The sequence below is a fragment of the Myotis yumanensis genome, unplaced genomic scaffold (assembly GCF_028538775.1).
Source record: "Myotis yumanensis isolate MYYU_CA2020_CCGP unplaced genomic scaffold, mMyoYum1.0.hap1 SCAF_10, whole genome shotgun sequence".
NCBI lineage: Eukaryota > Metazoa > Chordata > Mammalia > Chiroptera > Vespertilionidae > Myotis > Myotis yumanensis.
In genome coordinates, this window is record NW_027223761.1 from 62458816 (window position 1) to 62479355 (window position 20540).

Below are 20540 nucleotides of genomic sequence, written 5' to 3' on the forward strand. Positions count from 1 at the left end.
GTGGGTCTGACACCTGAGAAAGGAGAGAGTGAAGGAGGAAGCAGCTCAGAGAAAATGTCTTGCTTAGGCCAAGGAGGCACCTGTGAGAAAAGACTGCTCACGAGGGGAGTTCCCCATTGGGTGAGAAAGGTCTGTTTCTAGCACATCCACTACAGTCATGCGTCACTTACTGATGGAGAGATGTTTCTGAGAAATCTGTCACTAGGTGACTTCAATTTCATGATTGCGTGAACATCATAGAGTGTGCTCACACAAAACTAGATGGTATAGCCCAGTGGTCGGCAAACCACGGCTCGCGAGCCACATGTGGCTCTTTGGCCCCTTGAGTGTGGCTCTTCCACAAAATACCAGTGCGGGCGCGCACATACAGTGTGAAGTTGACTTAAAACTTTAAAGTTTATTAAGTTAATTTTAGGGAACGTTGTGGAGTGAAAGAAGATGTAGTGTCGAGGACTGAGAAAGGTATGTTGAGATGGTTGGGACACAGAGAGAGGATGAACGAAAGGAGATAGACGAAACAAGTAGACAAGACGAGTGTGGATGGGAGAGTTGGAAAGGGTCGACCTCAGCGAATGTACCTCAATCAGATTGAGGACGTTTTTAGCAAAGGCCAGCTTAGGAGTCCCCTAATTAAGTTAATAACAATGTACTTACCTATATAGTTTAAGTTTAAAAAATTTGGCTCTCAAAAGAAATTTCAATTGTTGTACTGTTGCTATTTGGCTCTGTTGACTAATGAGTTTGCCGACCACTGGTATAGCCTACTACACACCTAGGCTAGACACAGGGTATCTCCAAAAATGTATACACACTTTGAATGATTATAAAGTCAGTGTTTATTAACATATCTTTTTAAATGTTTATCATTGAGACTTAAAATTTCTGCCATTGATGTAAATGGTATCTTTTAAAAATTTTTTTTTAAAGAGTTACATTTTCTTGCTGGTGTACGGGTCATGCTGAATTTTCAGAGTTGTCCTACCTTGAGGCAAATGGGCCTGGCCTTTGTATCCCAGGCAAACCAGGCACTGGGAGGACTAAGTGAAGAGATTTTGGCCTGAGGGCAATGCCTGGAGAGTGACTCAGTCGAGAGTGGTCAGCTGCCTTCCTTCCCTCAGCCTGCAGACTCCTCCGTCCTGAAGGGGGAGGCTTGGCAGAGAATCACAGCAACCACTCATCGCCCTTTAACGGGTTAAAGAAGTTCTCTTTTATTCTTGGTTTTGTTAAACGCTCCTGTTTTGGTAAAAGAAAGGGAGTTGCCCAGCTGTGTTATGTGGGAAATCGGATCTGGTGTCTAACTGCTTCTTAAACAGACTTTCAACTAATCCTGTTTCAGTCTCACCTTTGCCCCAGTTTCCTTCAAACCTGGGCTTCTCTGTGGCTCTGCAGGACAGACCGGCTTGCTTTTAGGCTTCCCCCACTGCCAGCGAAGTTGTTAGCTTTCTTTGGTCACCTACGTCACTTACCACTTGGCCACCCGCTTTCTAAACTTCGAGGTTTGGTGCTGTCTTCGCTCCTGGTCTTTTTTCCTTGTATCTCTCCTTTTTATTGTTCAGTTGTTTAAGTGGGGTTCAAAAAGGAGCAGGGGTAAAAGTGTGTGTTCAATTGTTCTCCTTGTCTGGAAGCTCTCTCAGTACTCTGACTTGGCGGTTTATGAAGCTAACGTAAAGCTGGTGGAGTTTGACAAATGCTGTTTCTGATGCCTGAGATTACCCTTCCTTCCTTATCCATCTTTGCTTGTCTAACCCGCCTTCCAGGTCCCTGTTTAGTTACATTCTCCAGGAAGCGTGCCTTCACAGCCCAGATCTGGTTTAGACGTGTGATTGCATTCTGATCTTTGTTACATTTCTCTCTCTCTCTGCTGTAATTGCTTGTTTATCAGCCTTTAAGAACTCATAGGCTATACATTTATTGACAGGGGCCTGGATTTGTTTTCTATTGGAGATGATTAAGAGGTACTCAATAATAAACACATAAATAAATAAATCACGGAACTTTGAATAGATTTTTAAATATGCAGTAACTTATAAAGCTCTCATTTTTCTGTAGATATTTTTTCCCTCTTTCCTTTCTTTGCTCAACTGTAGAAAGCAAAAAAGCAAATTACTAGTTTTATTTCCATGGACATTAGAATTATAGATGTTAGTGCTTTAACTAAATCCATTTAAAAAGTGCTTAGATTTCATCACTGATATGAGTGTGGAGTAGATGATGTGTAAAGTTCTTTCTTACTTTAGAATTCTTTGAATGTTTACTACTTAAACTTCTAATATCTAAGCATTATAAAAACTCTCTAGAAGAAAGGCATTGTGACAATTACTACATAAGAAATAAACTACAGAATAAAATATTAAAAATGGAGAGATTTAGCTCTAGCCAGTTTGGCTCAATGGATTGAGTATCAGCCCAGGTTCGATTCCAGTCAATGGCACATGCCCAGGTTGTGGGCTCAATCCCCTGAGGGGGGTGTGCAGGAGGCAGCTGATCAATGATTCTCTCTCACTGATGTTTCTATCTCTCTGTCCCTCTCCCTTCCTCTCTGAAATCAATAAAAATAAATTAAAAAAATGGAGAGATTAAAACAATTTTTTTGAAAAAATATTTAGGTGTCTCATAAACATTTTTGGGTCATAATCCAAATTTTAGGAAATATAAGCATTAACAATCATAAGGCAGCCATTTAATATTGTATTTTTGCTTATCTAGTTTACTCTTTTATCGTGCAATATTCTAATAGTGCTTTATTTTTTAATTTATTGATTAAAAAGGGAGAGAGAGAGAAACAATGACTTATTGTTCCACCTATTTATGCATTCATTGGTTGCTTCTTGTATGTGCTCTGGACCAGAGATCAAACCCACAACCTTGGCATATCAGGACAACGCTCTAACCAACTTAGCCACCCGGCCAAGGCCTCTAATTGAGTTTTATTACATTTTTGTTTTCGACTGGTTCCAATCCTTGGAACAAAAGTCAGGCTAATGTAACCATTCCAAAGGAAGTTCTTGGGGAGTTTTTCACTGATATTTGCATATAGGAGGAAGTAAAGCAAGTTTATGCTTAGTTGCTCATCTTCTAATTCTGAAGGTACAGAAGCCCCTTTTAGAAATATTTTGTTTAAAGAATGTCCTGGAAAATGCTTTTGTGACAAGCAAACTCAAACCTCCATTAGGGAAACCTGTCACAGGAAATAGGAACTTCTGTCTGACTTTGAGGAGCATTCTTTCTCCTTTCATATGTATACTTTTATCAAACAGTGCTCTTAATTTTTTTTAAAAGACATTCTTTCTTAAAAATTATATATATATATTTTAATATACATTTTATTTTTTTACAGAGAGGAAGGGAGAGGGATAGAGAGTTAGAAACATCGATGAGAGAGACAGATCTGTTAGGTTAGGTGGCTCAGGAGGTGGCGTAGGAAATAAAGAGAGTCGAGTTAATCAGAAAAGAAAGAAAAGAAAGGCTTTATTCTGCGTCCCCTGGGTGACCCACGGGCCCCAAAGACAGGGCATGTGGATCCGCACCAACAGGGAGGGGGGCGCTTTTTTTTATACAGCTGTTCAGTGAGGGCGGGGGAGCATGAGCTGTGGGAGTTCCCGCCGCCGGGGTCGTCACGGTTTCCAGGTGTTGTCATCTGTCTGGTAGCTGACCTGTTAGAAATTCCAGGGTGGGGCCGGTATCTGCGTCACCATTTGCTTGGTGCACTGGCCTGTTATGAATTCTAGGAAGGGCCCAGTATCTGCGTCACCATCTGCCTGGCGGAGGCATGCATCAGCTCCTGGACCTCCTTTCAACCTAACATCCCAGCCTTTTGATGATAGGGGGCGCAGGTTCATTCTGACAACTTCCAGCTGACCAGGGACAAAGGGGGGGCGGGGAGGGGGGGTTTAAAGGCCGGGTCAGGCAGAGGCAGGTCGGAGGGTAGCTGAGTGTCGGGATGGAGCAGAAGCTGATTTACAGTCACCCGTGACATCTCCACGATCCGGGAGCGGATGAACTTGAGGAGGCAGGAGGCTAGGAGAAAAAATACACAGATGAGAATCAGGGGTCCTATCATGGGTAGGACCCAGGTAGCTAAGGTGCTTTGGAAACAGCCGGAAAGAGGGTTGTTCCGGGAGTGTCTTGCATGTAGCTCTTCACTTAGTCAGGGTCTGCACATTTTGTTCCACTACTCCGGACTCGTTGATGTAGTAGCAGCATTCTTCCTGAAGGGATATGCAGGACCCTCCTTTTTCTGCTGTTAAGAGATCTAAGGCGCGCTGGTTCTGTAGGGTTACCTGGGCTATTGATGTTACTTGCCTCTGTAGGGAGGCTAAAGAGGCGATTGTAGACTCCAGGGCTAACTGGAGCTTGTCATTAAAGTACTGAGCAGTGACCAGACTGTTCCCGAGGGCCCCTGGTGAGGCCTACAGAGGCAGCGATACTCACCCCTAACATGACAGGGAGGAAGGCGGCCTGGCGGGCCCAGGGGCGGGATGAAGGGAGCAGCCAGGCGAGCTCCGACTCTCCATACAAGGTTAGTTGGGGAACTACTGTGACCATGAAGCAAGGCCCAGGGTCAGAGGAGTTTATGCAGTTGCTTAAGGTGCCGTTGCATCAAAAGAAGGTACCTGGGCTGGCCTTGGTGAGACTGGCTGCGGTGTGGTTTTGGGTGCAGTTCCAAGTGACCTGTCCCCCAGTTACCAGATTACTGGTCTGGTAGCATATCCTTGGGGACACGGTGGGCTCTGGAGTTTCTGGAAGCATCACGGACCTTGAACCTCCACACATAAGAGGGTGGGGGTTGATCAACTGCCTCCTGCACACTCCTTACTGGGGATGTGCCTGCAACCAAGGTACATGCCTTTGACCGGAATCGAGCCTGGGGCCCTTGAGTCTGCAGGCCAATGCTCTATCCACTGAGCCAAACCGGTTAGGGCAGTGCTCTTAATTTTTTGGACTTACCTGATAAAAAAATAAATAAATGCATGAAGTAGTGTGAAAAATATAAAAACTTATTAAGAAATAAAATTCCTGCATTAATTTCCTGTTTTCTCTCTCTTTGTTTCCTCTCAGAGTTAAGATTAAAAGTGCAGCCCCATAGCCCTCTTCTTCCACTAAGCAATGAATTATTGCTGTTTTTCTATTTCATTAAGTATTCTGTAGAAACATGATTTTAATGATCATCATATGAATGTACCTATTGTCATGTAGAGCGCTTTATTAAATGTTCCTATTATAAAAATAAGCTTCATTACATTTATTTACCTTGTTATCCTTGAAGACATTCAGTCTTTAATGCTGAAGAATAAAAGCAGAGTTTTATAGGAGAGACTTGTTTGAGATGATACATGTGAAATGTATATAAGTAAGAAAAAGATATATTTACTCTTTTAAAAAAATATATATTTTATTGATTATTTCACATAGAGGAAGGGAGAAGGATAGAGAGTTAGAAACATTGATAAGAAAGAAACATCGATCAGCTGCTTCCTGCACACCTCCTACTGGGAATGTGCCCGCAACCAAGGTACATGCCCTTGCCCGGAATCGAACCTGGGAACTTTCAGTCCGCAGGCTGATGCTCTATCCACTGAGCCAAACCGGTTAGGGCACCACTGATTTTCAAGTAGGGTGGCAAGCTATTAGTGAGTAAAGCTATCTTAAGAATTATAACCAGCATTTAAAAAAATTGAGATAAATTGATATATATATTTACGTATACAACATAATTTGATATACGTATATATTGCGAAATGATTACCATAAGAAGTTTAGTTAACATCCAAGCAACTTTCAAATTCCTTAAAAATAGAACTATTAGTCCTGGCCGGTGTGGCTCAGTTGGTTGGAGCGTCGTCCTATACACTAAAAGGTGGTGGATTCGATTCCTGGTCAGGGTACATACCCAGGCTTCAGTTTGATACCCAGTCAGGGCACATGTGCGAAGCAACTGATCAATGTTTCTCTCTCACATCAATGTTTCTCTCTCTCCCTTCTTCTCTCTCTCTCTCTCTCTCTCTCTCTCTCAAATAAAAAAATCCATTAAAAAATAGAACTATCATATGATACAGCAATTCCACTTTTTTGTATTTATCAGAAGGAAACAAAATCAGTATCTCAAAAAGATGTTTGCATCCCCATGCTCATTGCAGCATTATTTACAATAGTCAAGATACAGAAACAACCAGTATTTACAGGGTGAGAGAGACTTGCATTGACTGTGATAGAAAAGACCACTAGAGGGCAGTATATTACATTCGATTTTTAAAAAAAATAGACATTAGCTTAATACAATTTGACCTAGTTTTGCAACTGATTAGGTTAGACATAAAATTACATTTAGAAACATGTTGGACTATTAATTTAATGTTATTTGAAGACCTACTATGTGGCATACACTGAGTTAGCGATAATTTGATGAATTAAAACATTATACAATTTAGTAAGAAAAAAACCATGATAATAGAAGGCAGTTATCCATGCGTTTTTGCCTTTCGTCTGCCTTTCAGATTTCATATCTGGACACTACTCAACTTGCAACATGAGCTGAAGTCACGCTGAACTACTTGTAGTTGCCTTGCACATATTATCCTCTGTTCCTGGGATATTGTTCATGCTTCTTTCTGCCTGGTGAAACCTAACTTACACATCAAGTCCCAATGCCCTGACTTTCCCAGGCAAAGATAAAGGCAGGTACTGCTTTCTCACTCTACTCCTTTGGGACCAAGTGTAACCCTATTACAGTTGATTACTTATGTCTCTTTTCTCCAGAAAACTGAGCTACTGGAAGGCAGAGGATGTGTTACTTTTATTTCTCTAGCTGTGGTAGGGCCTGTCACATAGTGCTTAAAATGCATATTTAATACATGAGCAAATTAAAGTGCTATGAACAGATGATGTAATGAGATAATTTTCTACCTAATCTCTTCATTGATCCTTCCATCTTCTCCTTCCATACATACTATTGTAAAGCAGCTAACAACCTTCAAAGCAAACCAAAGACATTCTGTTTTGATTTGCTGATGGTGAGAGACAGTTGAGCTTTGGCAAATAAGAAAGAGAAAGGGAATCTTGGAAAATAATTGAGGTTTCTCCCATGACACCTTGAGGGATAACACCCACTTTAGAAATATATGACTGAGACTAAATAATCCTTGTTCTTTCATCCCCTTCGTACACTAGTATTAATTACTTGGCCCAAAGTGGTTTTGTTTGCCATTTGGCTAACAGGTTTTATTTTAGAATTCTTCCTTTCTTAAAAAGGTAGTCATAAGAACAAAATATGGACCAATAGTTGGTCAGGGCTATACAAGATAAATTTTGGCTCAATGGAGCCATTCTTCATGGTACAGTGAGTGGTAAAGGATGGATAACTCTATGTGCAAATCAAGAAAATCAGTCAAGCCCTAGCCGGTTTGGCTCAGTGAATAGAGCAGGGGTGGGCAAACTTTTTGACTCGAGGGCCACAATGGGTTCTTAAACTGGACCGGAGGGCCGGAACAAAAGCATGGATGGAGTGCTTGTGTGAACTAATATAAATTCAAAGTAAACATCATTACATAAAAGGGTACGGTCTTTTTTTTTTTTTTTTTTTTTTTTTTTTTTTTTTTTTTTTTTTTAGTTTTATTCATTTCAAACGGGCCGGATCCGGCCCGAGGGCTGTAGTTTGCCGATGGCTGGAATAGAGCGTCAGTCTGCCGACTGAAAGGTCCTGGGTTTGATTCCGGTCAAGGGCATGTACCTTGGTTGTGGGCACATCCCCAGTAGGGGGTGTGCAGGAGGCAGCTGATTGATGTTTCTCTCTCATTGATGTTTCTAACTCTCTATCCCTCTCCCTTCCTCTGCAAAAAAATCAATAAAATATATTTTTAAAAAATCAGTCAAGATGTTGGACTCAACATGGAATGCAGATTATGATGACTACATCTAACTGTATTAAAATTGAGGACATGACCACACTGAAGAGGTTGGGGAAGAAAGGAGCTGACCTAAGTAACTTTGGAAGAGAGTCTGTTGAGTGACTCAATAAAGCTGAAGACAAAATGGCATAAACACTGTACTTTAGTTGGTGAATTTCTTTGTCGTAGGTGTAGGAGTTAGTAATTCTGAAAGTACTTTTCATTGTATACTAGGGTTAAATTAGTGCATGCATTGTGAATAATGAGAGCCAGGTTTCTCAATGTCAAGAAAAAAGGAAAATAAACATTTTTGGAAAAATTTTTGGAATTTTTTATATAAAAGAGTTATAGAGATATAAAAACTAAATTATAGTTATATATTTCAGGAATTATTTTTGAGGATCCCTACATGGTGGCTGGCAGGAAGGTAGTGAGGAAGAGAGTGTGAGTGAGTAAAGGAGTGAGAGGTGTGTGGTGTGTGTGTGGGTGAGAAAGGGACCGTTAGATCTCATTGGCGTCCTGGGGACTGGCAGATCAGGATCGCCTGGTCGGGTAGTCCCTGCTACTGCCAAAGGCACTCCCAGGCCGAGTGTGACTTTGATGTGGAGCCCACGCCATCTTGAAGGGGAGGGGGCAGCAGAGGCCAGGAGCACAGCCACACCAACACCCAGATGGGCCTCAGACACCACCCCAGACCCACACAGTGAGCTGCTTGCCAGCCATAACTTGCGAGGAACCATGCCGCACCCTGCAGTGAGTGCACACTACCTCTCTGCGGGCTCCCAGATGCCTGCAGTGACTGCCTGCCAGAGAGACTTCCTGTGCCTGCCTGCCGAGGCTACTGGACCCCACACTCCAGGGATCCCGTGCTCAAGGACCCTGCACTCCAGGACCCCATGCTATGAGTGCAAGCCAGGGAAACCCCTCACCCTGCCTCACCCAGGCCCCGGGACTGAGTTGCAACTGCACTGCCAGAGGGACCTGGGGCACCACCCTGCTGCGGGTGCCAGGGCTGCACAGCAAATTGCATGCCAGAGGGCTCTGGGACCCCCCGTGCACAACAGAGGAACTGTGCACGTACCCCCACCAACCCTAAGCATCTGCAGCGGACAAGTGAGAGACCAGATTGTGGGGTAAGGGAGTACAATTCAGAGCATAGACAATAAAGGCATGAGGCTCAAGGCAGACCCAGCCTCTGGGCTAAGGAATCCTGGACCATTGGACTACTAGGGGTTTCAATTTCTCAGACCTCAAGCAGGTTTTCCAGGGCCAGAAAGAGACAGCAACTCTCATTACATAAAAATAAATATAAAGGGACACCAAAAATGGGGAGACAAAGAAATAATCCCCAAAAGAAAGAAAAGGATCACCAGAAAAGGAACTAAGTGAAATGGTGGCAATTTGTCAGAGAAAGAATTCAGAGTAATGGTTATAAGAATGCTCAAACATCTGGATGAGAGATTCACTAACGTGTGTAAGAATCAGGAGGAAATCAAAAATGGCATAACTGCAATAAGGAACACAATGGAAGGTTTCAACAGACTAGAAGCAGTTGAGGACAGAATCAGCGAGTTAGAAGACAGGGTAGAAAAAACACCCAATCTGAACAGCAATTGGAAAAAAATTAAAAAGCAGGAGGAGATTTTAAGGGAGCTTTGGGACAACATGAAATAAAGCAACATCCGCATCATAGGGTTGCCAGAAGGACAAGAGGAGGAGCAAGGAATAGAAAATCTATTTGAAGAAATAATGACAGAAATCTTCCCTGACTTGGGGAAGAAAAAAGTCACACAAGCACAGAGAGTCCCAAACAAGATGAACCTAAAAAGACCCACACCAAAACACATTGTAATTACAATGGCAAACGTTAACAATAAAGAAAGAATCTTAAGGGCTGGAAGAGAGAGACAGAAAGTTATCTACAAGGGATCTCCCATTAGACTATTAAATGCTTTCTGAACAGAAACACATCAGGCCAGAAGGTATTGGAATAAAGTATACAAAGCAATGAAAAACAAGGGACTGAATCCAAGAATACTCTATCCAGAAAAGCAATCATTCAAAATTGAAGGTGAAATCAGGAGCTTTGTAGAAAAAAACAGGCTAAGGGAGTTTATTACCACCAAACCAGCAATGCAAGAAATCCTAAAGGGAGTGGTATAATAAGAAGGAATAGAAATAGAGATATAAACACAGATATAAAGAATAAAAATGGCAAAAACAAGTTCCTATCAGTAATAATCTTACATGTAAATGGATTAAATGCTCCAATCAAAAGACATAGGGTAGCTGAATAGATAAGAAAACATATGCTGTCTACAAGAGACCTACCTCAGAACAAAGGACTCACACAGACTGATAGTGAAGGGATGGAAAAAATTTTCAGGCAAACAGAAATGAGAAAAAAAAAGCTGGGGTAGTAATACTTATATCTGACAAAATAGACTTCAAAAGTGAAGGCCATAACAAGAGATAAGGAAGGCCACTTCATAATACTAAAGGGATGGGCACAGCTAGAGGATATAAGTGTGATAAAAATATATGCACCCAATACAGGAGCACCCAAATACATAAAAACACTTCTGGAAGATATCAAGAGAGAGATTGACAGCAATGCAATCATAGTAGGGGACTTTCATACCCCATTGAAATCACTGTATAAATCTTCTAGACAAAAAATCAACAAAGAAACAGTAATCCTAAACAACTCACTAGATCAGATGGAACTAATTAACATCCTCAGAACATTTCTCCTCAAGGCTACGGACTATACATTCTTCTTAAGTGCACATGGGACATTTTCAAAGATAGACCACATATTAGGACACAGGCAAAGTCTCTACAAATTCAAGAAGACTGAAATCATATCAAGAATCTTCTCAGATCACAATGGCATAATATTAGAAATCAACTACAATAAAAGCAATCAAACACATGGAGGCTAAATAGCATGCTATTAAACAATGATTGGGTTACCAAAGAGATCAAAGAAGAAATAAAAAACATCCTGGAAATAAATGACAATGAAAACACAATAATTCAAAAATCTATAGGATACAGTGAAAGCAATTCTGAGAGAGAAGTTCACAGGCTACCTCAAAATATAAGAAAAACTGGTAATAAGTTAACTAACCCTACAACTTAAATAATTAGAAAGAGAATGACAAGAAAGCCCAGAGTAAGGAAATAATAAAGATCAGAGCAGAAATAAATGACATAAGAGACCAAAAACAAACCAACAAACACGAAACCAACCCCACCCCCAAAACAGACAAACAAACAAACAAACAAACAAACAAAAAACAGTACAAAAAATCAATAGAACCACGAGCTGGTTCTTTGAAAGGATAAATAAGATTGATGAACCTTTAGCCAAGTTCACTAAGAAACAAAAAGAGAGGACCCAAATAAACAAAATCAGAAATGAAAGAGTTGAAGTAACAACCAACCCTAGAAACATACAAAGGATTGTAAAAAAAAAAAAAAATACTACAAACATCTCTATTTCAACAAACTGGACAACCTAGAAAAAATGGACACATTCCTAGAAAAACAAAGCCTTCCAAAACCCAATCAGGAAGAATCAGATAATCTGAATAGGCTGATAACTACTGATGAAATTGAAGCAGTAATACAAAAACATCCAGCAAACAAAAGCCCTGGTCCTGGCTTCTCAGGGGAGTTTTACCAAACATTCAAAGAAGTACTAACACCTACCCTCCTCAGATTATTCTAAAAAATTCAAGAGGCAGGAACACTTCCAAGTTCTTTTTATGAAGCCAGGATTACCCTAATCCCCAAACCAGAGAAAGACATTACAAAGAAAAAGAATTACAGGCCAATATCCCTGATGAATATAGATGTTAAAATCCTCAACAAAATATTAGCAAATCACATCCAGCAACACATTAAAAAGATCATACACCATGACCAAGTAGGATTTATCCTGGTGATGCAAGGCTGGTACAATATCTGCAAATCAATAAACGTGATACATCACATAAACAAATTGAAAGACAAAAATCACATGATCAATCAATTGATGCATAAAAAGCATTGGACAAAATCCAACATCCTTTTTTGATAAAAACTCTCAGCAAAGTGGGAATAGAGGGATATATCTCAACATAATAAAAGCCTTATATGACAAACCTCCAGCAAACATCATTAAAACCATTTCCCTTAAGAACAGGAACAAGACAGTGATGCCCACTTTCACCACTCCAGTTCAACATAGTACTGGAAATGCTAGACATAGCAATTAGACAGGAGGAAGAAATAAAAGGCATCCAAATTGGAATGCTAGCCATAGCAATCAGACAAGAGGAAGAAATAAAAGGCATCCAAATTGGAAAAGAAGAAGTAAACATGTCCTTATTCATAGGTGACATTATACTATATATAGAAAACCCCAAAGACTCCATCAAAAAATCACTAGAGCTAATAAATGAATTCAGCAATGTAACAGGATACAAAATTAACACCAAGAAACCTATGGCCTTTTAAAAAAAAATATATATTTTATTGATTTTTTACAGAGAGGAAGGGAGAGAGATAGAGAGTCAGAAACATCGACGAGAGAGAAACATCGATCAGCTGCCTCCTGCACATCTCCTACTGGGGATGTGCCCGCAACCCAGGTACATGCCCTTGACCGGAATCGAACCTGGGACCCTTCAGTCCGCAGGCCGACGCTCTATCCACTGAGCCAAACCGGTTTCGGCTCTATGGCCTTTTTATATACCAATAAGGAACTCACAGAAAGAGAAGTGGGGAAAAAAAAATACCATTTACCATTGCACCAAAAAAATTAAGATACCTAGGAATAAACTTAACTACGATGGTAAAATATCAGTACTTGAAAAACTCCAGGACATTGAAAAGAGATAGAGGAAGACATAAACAAATAGAAGAAGATAACATGTTCGTGGATTGATAGAATCAACATCACTAAAATGTCCATACTACCCAAAGCAATCTATAGATTCAATGCAATCCCCATTAAAATACCAACGGCATATTTTACAGATCTAGAACAAACTCTTCAAAAATTCATCTGGAATAAAAAAAGACCCCGCAATCCTGAGAAAGAAGAACAAGGTATATCCTTTTTTTATGGTATGTTCTTATGTTTTAAAATCTGAATACCCACTAAAATGTAAGCGCCATGATGGCAAATACTTATTTTTATCTTTCATTGTATTCCTAGCACATAGAGCAGTATCTAGCACAGCTGTGGGCAAACTACAGCCCGAGGGCCGGATCCGGCCTGTTTGAAATGAATAAAACTAAAAAAAAAAAAAGACCGTACTCTTTTATGTAATGATGTTTACTTTGAATTTATATTAGTTCACACAAACACTCCATCCATGCTTTTGTTCTGGCCCTCCGGTCCAGTTTAAGAACCCATTGTGGCCCTCGAGTCAAAAAGTTTGCCCACCCCTGACTAGCACATAATAGGGACGAGGTAATTGAACAAATGAATTTTTTCCTTTATTCATTATTTTGATCTGCCACTATGTACCCTATTTTAATTCCGAAGGGCACAGAAATGAATGACAATCTTTACCTTTCAGGAGCTCTTCATAGAAGAACAGACTTATACAGTGAGTGGCCAGATTATTATGACCACCTGATGTTTGTAGGCAAATTAGCTATAATTTCACGCTGAAGTTGCTAGAGGGCCAGACCATTATAAATAGGGAAGCAGGTTGTTTACGACAGTAGAAGTGATTTTTTTTCTGAAGATATGGGTAAACAACGCGATTTAACAGCCTTTGAACGTGGGATATACATATATATATGGCATACACACACAGAGAATTATGATTCAGTGTACAAAGGATGTAATTATAGAGAGGAGGTAGTAGGGAGGATTATTAGGAAAAAATGGAGAAAGTTCAACCCCAGCAGAATTTAAAGTACTAAATAAAAGTTTATCAGGCATGTATAGGTAGGATTAGAGGGAAGGCATTCCAAGCTAAGGGTATAGGGTATGACTAGGCAGAGGCATGAAATAGCAGGTGGTATTTGGGAATTGTTAAGAGTTTGGTAATTGGAGTAAGTCAAGCATGTCAAACTCAAAGGCTAAGTGGGCCAAATAAACAAGGTTTAACTTTATGTGGGCCGCAAAAAAGAAAAAGCTTGAATTTTCATAGAAACATAGGTTTATTTCGATAGAGACATACTGAATACAAAGAGCTGAAATGAATGAGTAATCGTTAACATAAAATATTAGAACATTTAAATAAAATTTAATATTTTTTTTCTTGAACATTAACTTACTAGACACTGAATAACTGTACTGAAAATAAACCTATTTTTCTTGTTTTCCGAAAGCAAAATATTTCCTGTTGCGCACACCAAACAAGTCAGTCCAAAACTAATGACGTGGCAATCGGCTGCTAAAATGTTCACTGCTAGTATTAGTGGAGAGAAATGGGGCGCCTTTGCGTAAGGGAAGTGAATGCAACATGATTATAGTAATCAGTCATTAGGGAATGTTGTAGTTCGTTTTTAATAATAATAACAGGATATTGTAAAAATTAAGTTATGTAATTTTTATTAAGATATTTCTTACGTACCGTTATATTGGCTAGGCTGCAAAAATATTAGTTGTGGGCCACATGCGGCCCACAGGCTGCGAGTTTGACATGCTTGGAGTAAGTGATGTGGTGGGAAAGGTGGTGGTAGGTAAGCAATGCGAACTCAGAACATGAAGAGCCTTAGATATTGTGATAAGGAGTGCATATTTCCTCCAGTCGCTGAACGGGAAGCTCTGAAAACCTTTAAGATGAGATTGATAAGACAGATTTTCACTCAGGCCATTTTGTTCAAGTTAGAAACGCCAAACTTAAAAAATTCAGCTTGGAAAAGTCTAAATGAGAGGTGATGACAATCTGAAGTAGAGATAGGTTGAGGGGAAATAAGAGAATGTATAATTCTATACATCTTTTTTAGTGATTATACAACTTTTGTCTTTGTTTCTATACTTAAAAAACAACCTTCTAGAATAGACCCAGAGACAGAGAAGCATGGAACAGACTGTTGAATCTCAGAGGGAAGGCGGGGATGGATGGGTGGGTGGAAAGAACTTGTATGCATATATGCATAACCCATGGACACTGACAATAGGGTGGTGAAGGCCTGGGGTGGGAGGCAGGGGCAGCTAGAAGAAGTCAATGGGGGGGGAAAAGGGGATATATGTGATACTTTCAACAATAAAGATTAAAAAAAAAAATTCTGTGGCAACCCCCGCCCCCCCCCGCAAAAAACCAAAACCAAAAACCCAAAACAAACAAACAAAAAATACAACCTTCTAATATAACTGGTTTTCCCAATAGGCATTTCTCCTGGGAAAAGAACATACTGATCAGGCAATTCAAGTAATCTAGTGGGGACTGCAGTTTATCTTTTACATTTACCATTTATCTTGTGAGCTTTCTAATGGAGTCAGTTCTTTAGACACCAATCAAAATTAAAGTGATAACTAATTTCTGTACATGCAGAATTGAGAACAAGACCCCTTGGTAACATCTCCAAAGTACAGAGATCCTTCAAAGCCCTGAACAAATAGTTTTACTACTGATGACAGATATTATTAATCATAAACTTCTTATACCACTGTACACAAATTTAATAGAATTTACTAGAAGTTTCAGATAAAACTTCTCAACTGTAACTAATAATTTGAATAACAAATTAGCCTTCATTTTCTTTTTAAATATAATGAGTTTATTTCCAGTAGATGCTCATTAAAAACAATAAATATTTCCATTCATTAAAAATGAATTATCAAAAAAATACATAATAAAGTATAATTTGTAGCAAAAATGTAGACTAGTTAATTTATTTCTATTACCCATGTTATACTTTACCTTTATTTTATGGTTTAGTGTTTTAATCATTAAAAAAATACATAAATAAATGATATATTTACAGGAGATTTTAAAAAATAATGATTCCATTTAATAGTTACTGGTATATTTCATCAGTATTTTCTGTACAATCTGGATCCAATGTCGGGGGACAGACTGGTCCTTGGCTGTATGTTCTGTAACATAATTTCAGAATATTCTTTTACTGTTGTATAATGGACTTTACAGTGGATTTCCTTATAGATTACAGATTTTAATAAGGTTAAAGTCATAATTAAAACTCTCAAATGCTACATATGCATTAATCTCAACATAGACATCTGACTAATTACAATAATTCACCATCTTCACTCTTTGATATTGGTAAAAGTTGTTTAAGAGGTTCTTAAAATCATAATCTGATGTGTAAATGTTTAAAATTTAATAATTTTATTTTCTACAGGAAGCACTTGTAACTCATATAGTACCTTAGGAGTAGTTTAACAACATGCACTGGGCTGAAGAAGTTGCTTGAAAGGTAATTGTTCAAAATTCATTAAATTTATTTTATTTAAAACATTAAATAAAATATTCCAAATGAAAATCCTGCTTATAAGATTCATAGTTTTTACATTGAAAAATCATGGCAGGGGTCCTGAGGATGCCCCGCAGGAACTCTATTATACTATATTGTTTGCATATAATCTCTACTAGAATATAAACTACTTGAGAATAGGAAATGTTTTCCTCTTCCTAGTCCCAGTCCTAGCAGAGTGCCCGGCATGTGGCAAGACTTAGGCAATATCTGTTCAATGAAGAGACCAATATGATAACTTCAAAAAAAAAAAAAAATCATGCTGCTATGGTTGCCAAAGGACAGGACAGAGTAATTTTGGACAAGACAAAGCTTGGGCTGAATAAGCTTTTCTAGCCAGGATGACACTAAAGTCAATTCTCAAAGAATAAGAGAAAGGGTTTTATGAGAGCAATCCCTGAGGCAGTGGGAGCGGCATGGGCCCTGGAAGCCTGCAGAGAGTTCTGGGATCAACCTGTGCTCAGCAGTGTGCAAGTTACGAGCTGAGAAGCAAATGGAGGCGAGAGTGGAAAGGTCTTGAATGCAGTTCTCTTGAGTTTGTATTTTTGGTAATGGGTAACCACTGAAGTTAGGTTTTAAGCAGGAGAGTGATATGTTCATGCTTTAAAAAGAATTATTCTGGTAGTAATTGGGTGTAAGATATACTGGAGAGAGCAAACCTGGAGGCTGTTGAAATAGTCCAGATGAGAAATGACGAATTCTTAAACTAAGACACCATCAGTAAGAGTGGAGAGGAGTGAATGGATTTGAGATGCACTTAGTAAGTATTATTGGAAGGATTTACTGTGTAGGGCAGTGATGGCGAACCTATGACACGTGTGTCAGAGGTGACATGCGAACTCATTTTTTTGGTTGATTTTCCTTTGTTAAATGGCATTTAAATATATAAAATAAATATCAAAAATATAAGTCTTTGTTTTACTATGGTTGCAAATATCAAAAAATTTCTATATGTGACACGGCACCAGAGTTAAGTTAGGGTTTTTCAAAATGCTGACACGCTGAGCTCAAAAGGTTCACCATCACTGGTCTTGGGTTATGAGAGAATGAGAAGCTTGGATGAGACTTCTAATTTTTAACTGGGAAATTTGGCGGATGATGGTGTCATTAATTGAAATAAGAAATAAACTGATGAACAAAATAGATTCAGAGACATAGAAACATGGAACAGACTGATGAATTTCAGAGGGAAGCCAGAGGTTGGTGTGGAGAGATTAATGGGGAACTTACATGCATATATGCACACAGCCCATGGGCACAAACAATAGTGTGATGAAGGCCTGGGAGGGACGGGGTCAATGGAAAAAAAAGGGGGGGTATCTGTAATACTTTCAACTATAAAGATAAATAAGAACATAGTTTGGGGGGCGGGGAGGCAGTGAAGGGAAAGTGTAAATCCTGGCTCTGCCACTGAACAGCTCTAAGATTCGAGGACATTCTTTGATGTCCCTAGTTTAGAAGACTAAACAACAGAATATGTGTGAAACTACTTGGCAGAGTATTTTTCTTTTTTAAATATGTTTTTATTGATTTCAGAGAAAGGAAGGAAGAGGGGAGAGAGATAGAAATATCAACGATGAGAGAGGATCATTGATTGGCTGCCTCCTGCACAGCCCCTATTGGGGATCGAGCCCGCAACCTGGGCATTTGCCCTGACCGGGAATTGAACCATTATCTCCTGGTTCGTGGGTCGTTGCTCAACCACTGAGCCACACCAATCGGGCAGCACAGTACTTTTCAGAGGTAGGAATCCAGTAGGTATAATGTTGCTAAGCTGAGAAATTCAGTTCCTGAATTAACCACACAATATATTGTACATTGTAAAGCTAGACATCCTATATAATAAAAGCCTAATGTGCTAAGTGTCTGACCATTTGGCCAGTCGCTATGACACATACTGACCACCAGAGGGCAGATGTTCCAACTGGTAGGTTAGCTTGCTGCTGTGGTACAGCCAATCGGGACTGGGCAAGATGGGCCAGACACTCCTTGGACCCTCCTGTGGTCCCTCCCCAGCCCTGATGGTGCACTGGTGGGGTCCCTTGGCCTGGTCTGCACCCTCTTGCAATCCAGGACCCCTCAGGGGATGTTGGAGAGCTTGTTTTGGCCCGATCCCCGCAGGCCAGGCTGAGGGACCCCACTGGTGCATGAATCCATGCACCGGGCCTCTAGTATAGTATATGACACATGTTAAAATTTAAAAACAAAATATTTCTAAGTTCATATGGGTATGAAAACATTGGCACTGAATGTAAAAGGAAATAAAAACGTTAATAAAAAACTTACCTGCAACATCTCCAAAACAACAAATACTCCCAAATAGATATTTCTGCTATTGTATGGAGAGATGGAAATCTTTTTCTTTTTTTTTTAAAAAAAATATATTTTATTGATTTTTTACAGAGAGGAAGGGAGAGAGATAGAGAGTTAGAAACATCGATCAGCTGCCTCCTGCACATCTCCTACTGGGGATGTGCCCGCAACCCATGTACATGCCCTTGACCGGAATCGAACCTGGGACCTTTCAGTTTGCAGGCCGACGCTCTATCCACTGAGCCAAACTGGTTTTGGCAGGAAATCTTTTTCTAAGACACATCCCTATTGAAAAACTAGGCTATACCACAATTGTCCTGGTAAATACAATACAGTTTTGGTGATCATACAAACAGAAAGTTTAGAATTAAAATTTTATATTGCATTTTGAGAACTTATATATTAAATAATTTTACTTATTGAAATGCAATGGGATCCAGGAACAAATTTTGAGAGCTTTTAAAAGACAAAAATATATCTAAAGCCCATTTACTTTACTTCCAGAGGGGGCACTAAGTACCAATGTATCCTTGCCTTAAATATAACTCGAAAAGTTTGGACATATGTTTTCTGAACTTAAAATAACTTACAAGCAGCTAAACAGAAGACTTAAAGGCAAGACAGAGGTACAGGTAATCCCAGGTGATAAAAATAAAACAAAAAAGCTATAAAAATATAAACTCTGAAGCTATATATTCACCATAAATGTTAACCTGAGTCTAATAATGAGAAAACAATTAGATAAATCCAGATCATGGGGGTATTCAACAAGACAACTGGTTTGGACTTTAGTCTACAAAAGTGTCACTGTGCATGAAAGATGAAAAAGACTTTTCTAGGTTAAAAGACATGACAATCAAATGCAATGTATAATCCTGGGTTGGATACTGAATCCGAGAAATAAAATAGCTACAAAGCCATTACTTTTCAGACAACTAAGGAACTTTAAATACGGAGTGTGTATCAGATAATACTGTGTCAATATTAAATTTCTTGGATATGATGATGGTATTGTGATTATGTATTTAGAGGGAAAGTATCATTAGGTCTGTAATTTACTTTCAAACAGTTCATTATGTTTGTGTGAGTGTTTATGTATCTCCTGTTCTATTTTATTCTATTCTTTTTTATTCTTCCACCCACCCATCATCCATCTATCTATCAGATAAAGCAAGTGTGGCAAAATGTCAATAGTAACCAAATAAAAATATCGCAGAAAAAGGGCAAACAAGAATAAGATGTTAAAATCCCCGCTACAGAATATGGTAAATGAATTTTGATGGCAGAGCCCCGGGGTCAGGGTAATTTTAATGTTGGCTGTTTAAACAGGCACTTAATAATTCTGTGATTTTATACTATTTTCCCTGAAAATAAATGGAAGGTTTCTGACTTATATTAGTGATGTCATAATAAGGAAGACTAACATGTTTGGAGATAAAGAGACTGAATAAAGCTAATGGTTACCACAAGTCATAAAGAATGAAAAAAATGTAAAATAAAAATTATTTCAAGTCTACTCCTGGTCCCTAATCCTCACCATTAACTTTTTCAGTTACTTGTCAGATACTCTAGCAATATAATAACACAGGACACCAATGTGTTCAGTAGAGTAATTTGCTGATTAGGTAGCTTTCTCTTCCTATTGAGTATTTACAATTCATGATCAGTTAGTTGTCTGTGGTTAGTACACTGTTTTCAAGTTGAGCTGAGGTGTATAGAAGAGTGATCTCAGTCACTGTAGGTCTTATCTCACTAAAGTGAGGTAAGAACCATAAATGTGCTAAGTAACAGAAAATTGTCACAGTTAAAATTCAGACACAGAAAAACCGTCACTGCAAAAATTACTTAAATTGCTGAATTGATAGAAATGGAAAATTTGGTCAAAAAATCCAA

At 39.1% G+C, this 20540-nt stretch overlaps 1 protein-coding gene across 7 annotated transcripts in view; it reads right to left on the reverse strand.

Moving 5' to 3' along the window:
- Window positions 1–3439: 3439 nt before the first annotated feature.
- The window catches only part of CEP126 (centrosomal protein 126), an 83154-nt gene continuing 66053 nt past the window's right edge, over window positions 3440–20540 (reverse strand). For 4 of the 7 annotated variants that reach the window (XM_070425911.1, XM_070425906.1, XM_070425909.1 and 1 more), the window contains one exon: window positions 3440–4017. In XM_070425911.1, coding sequence (XP_070282012.1) covers window positions 3836–4017 — 182 coding nt within the window. In that variant the 3' untranslated portion in view covers window positions 3440–3835. Of the gene's footprint in view, window positions 4018–15631; window positions 15937–20540 lie in introns of those variants that run through there. The other 3 variants (XM_070425908.1, XM_070425907.1, XM_070425910.1) reach the window with 3 other exon arrangements.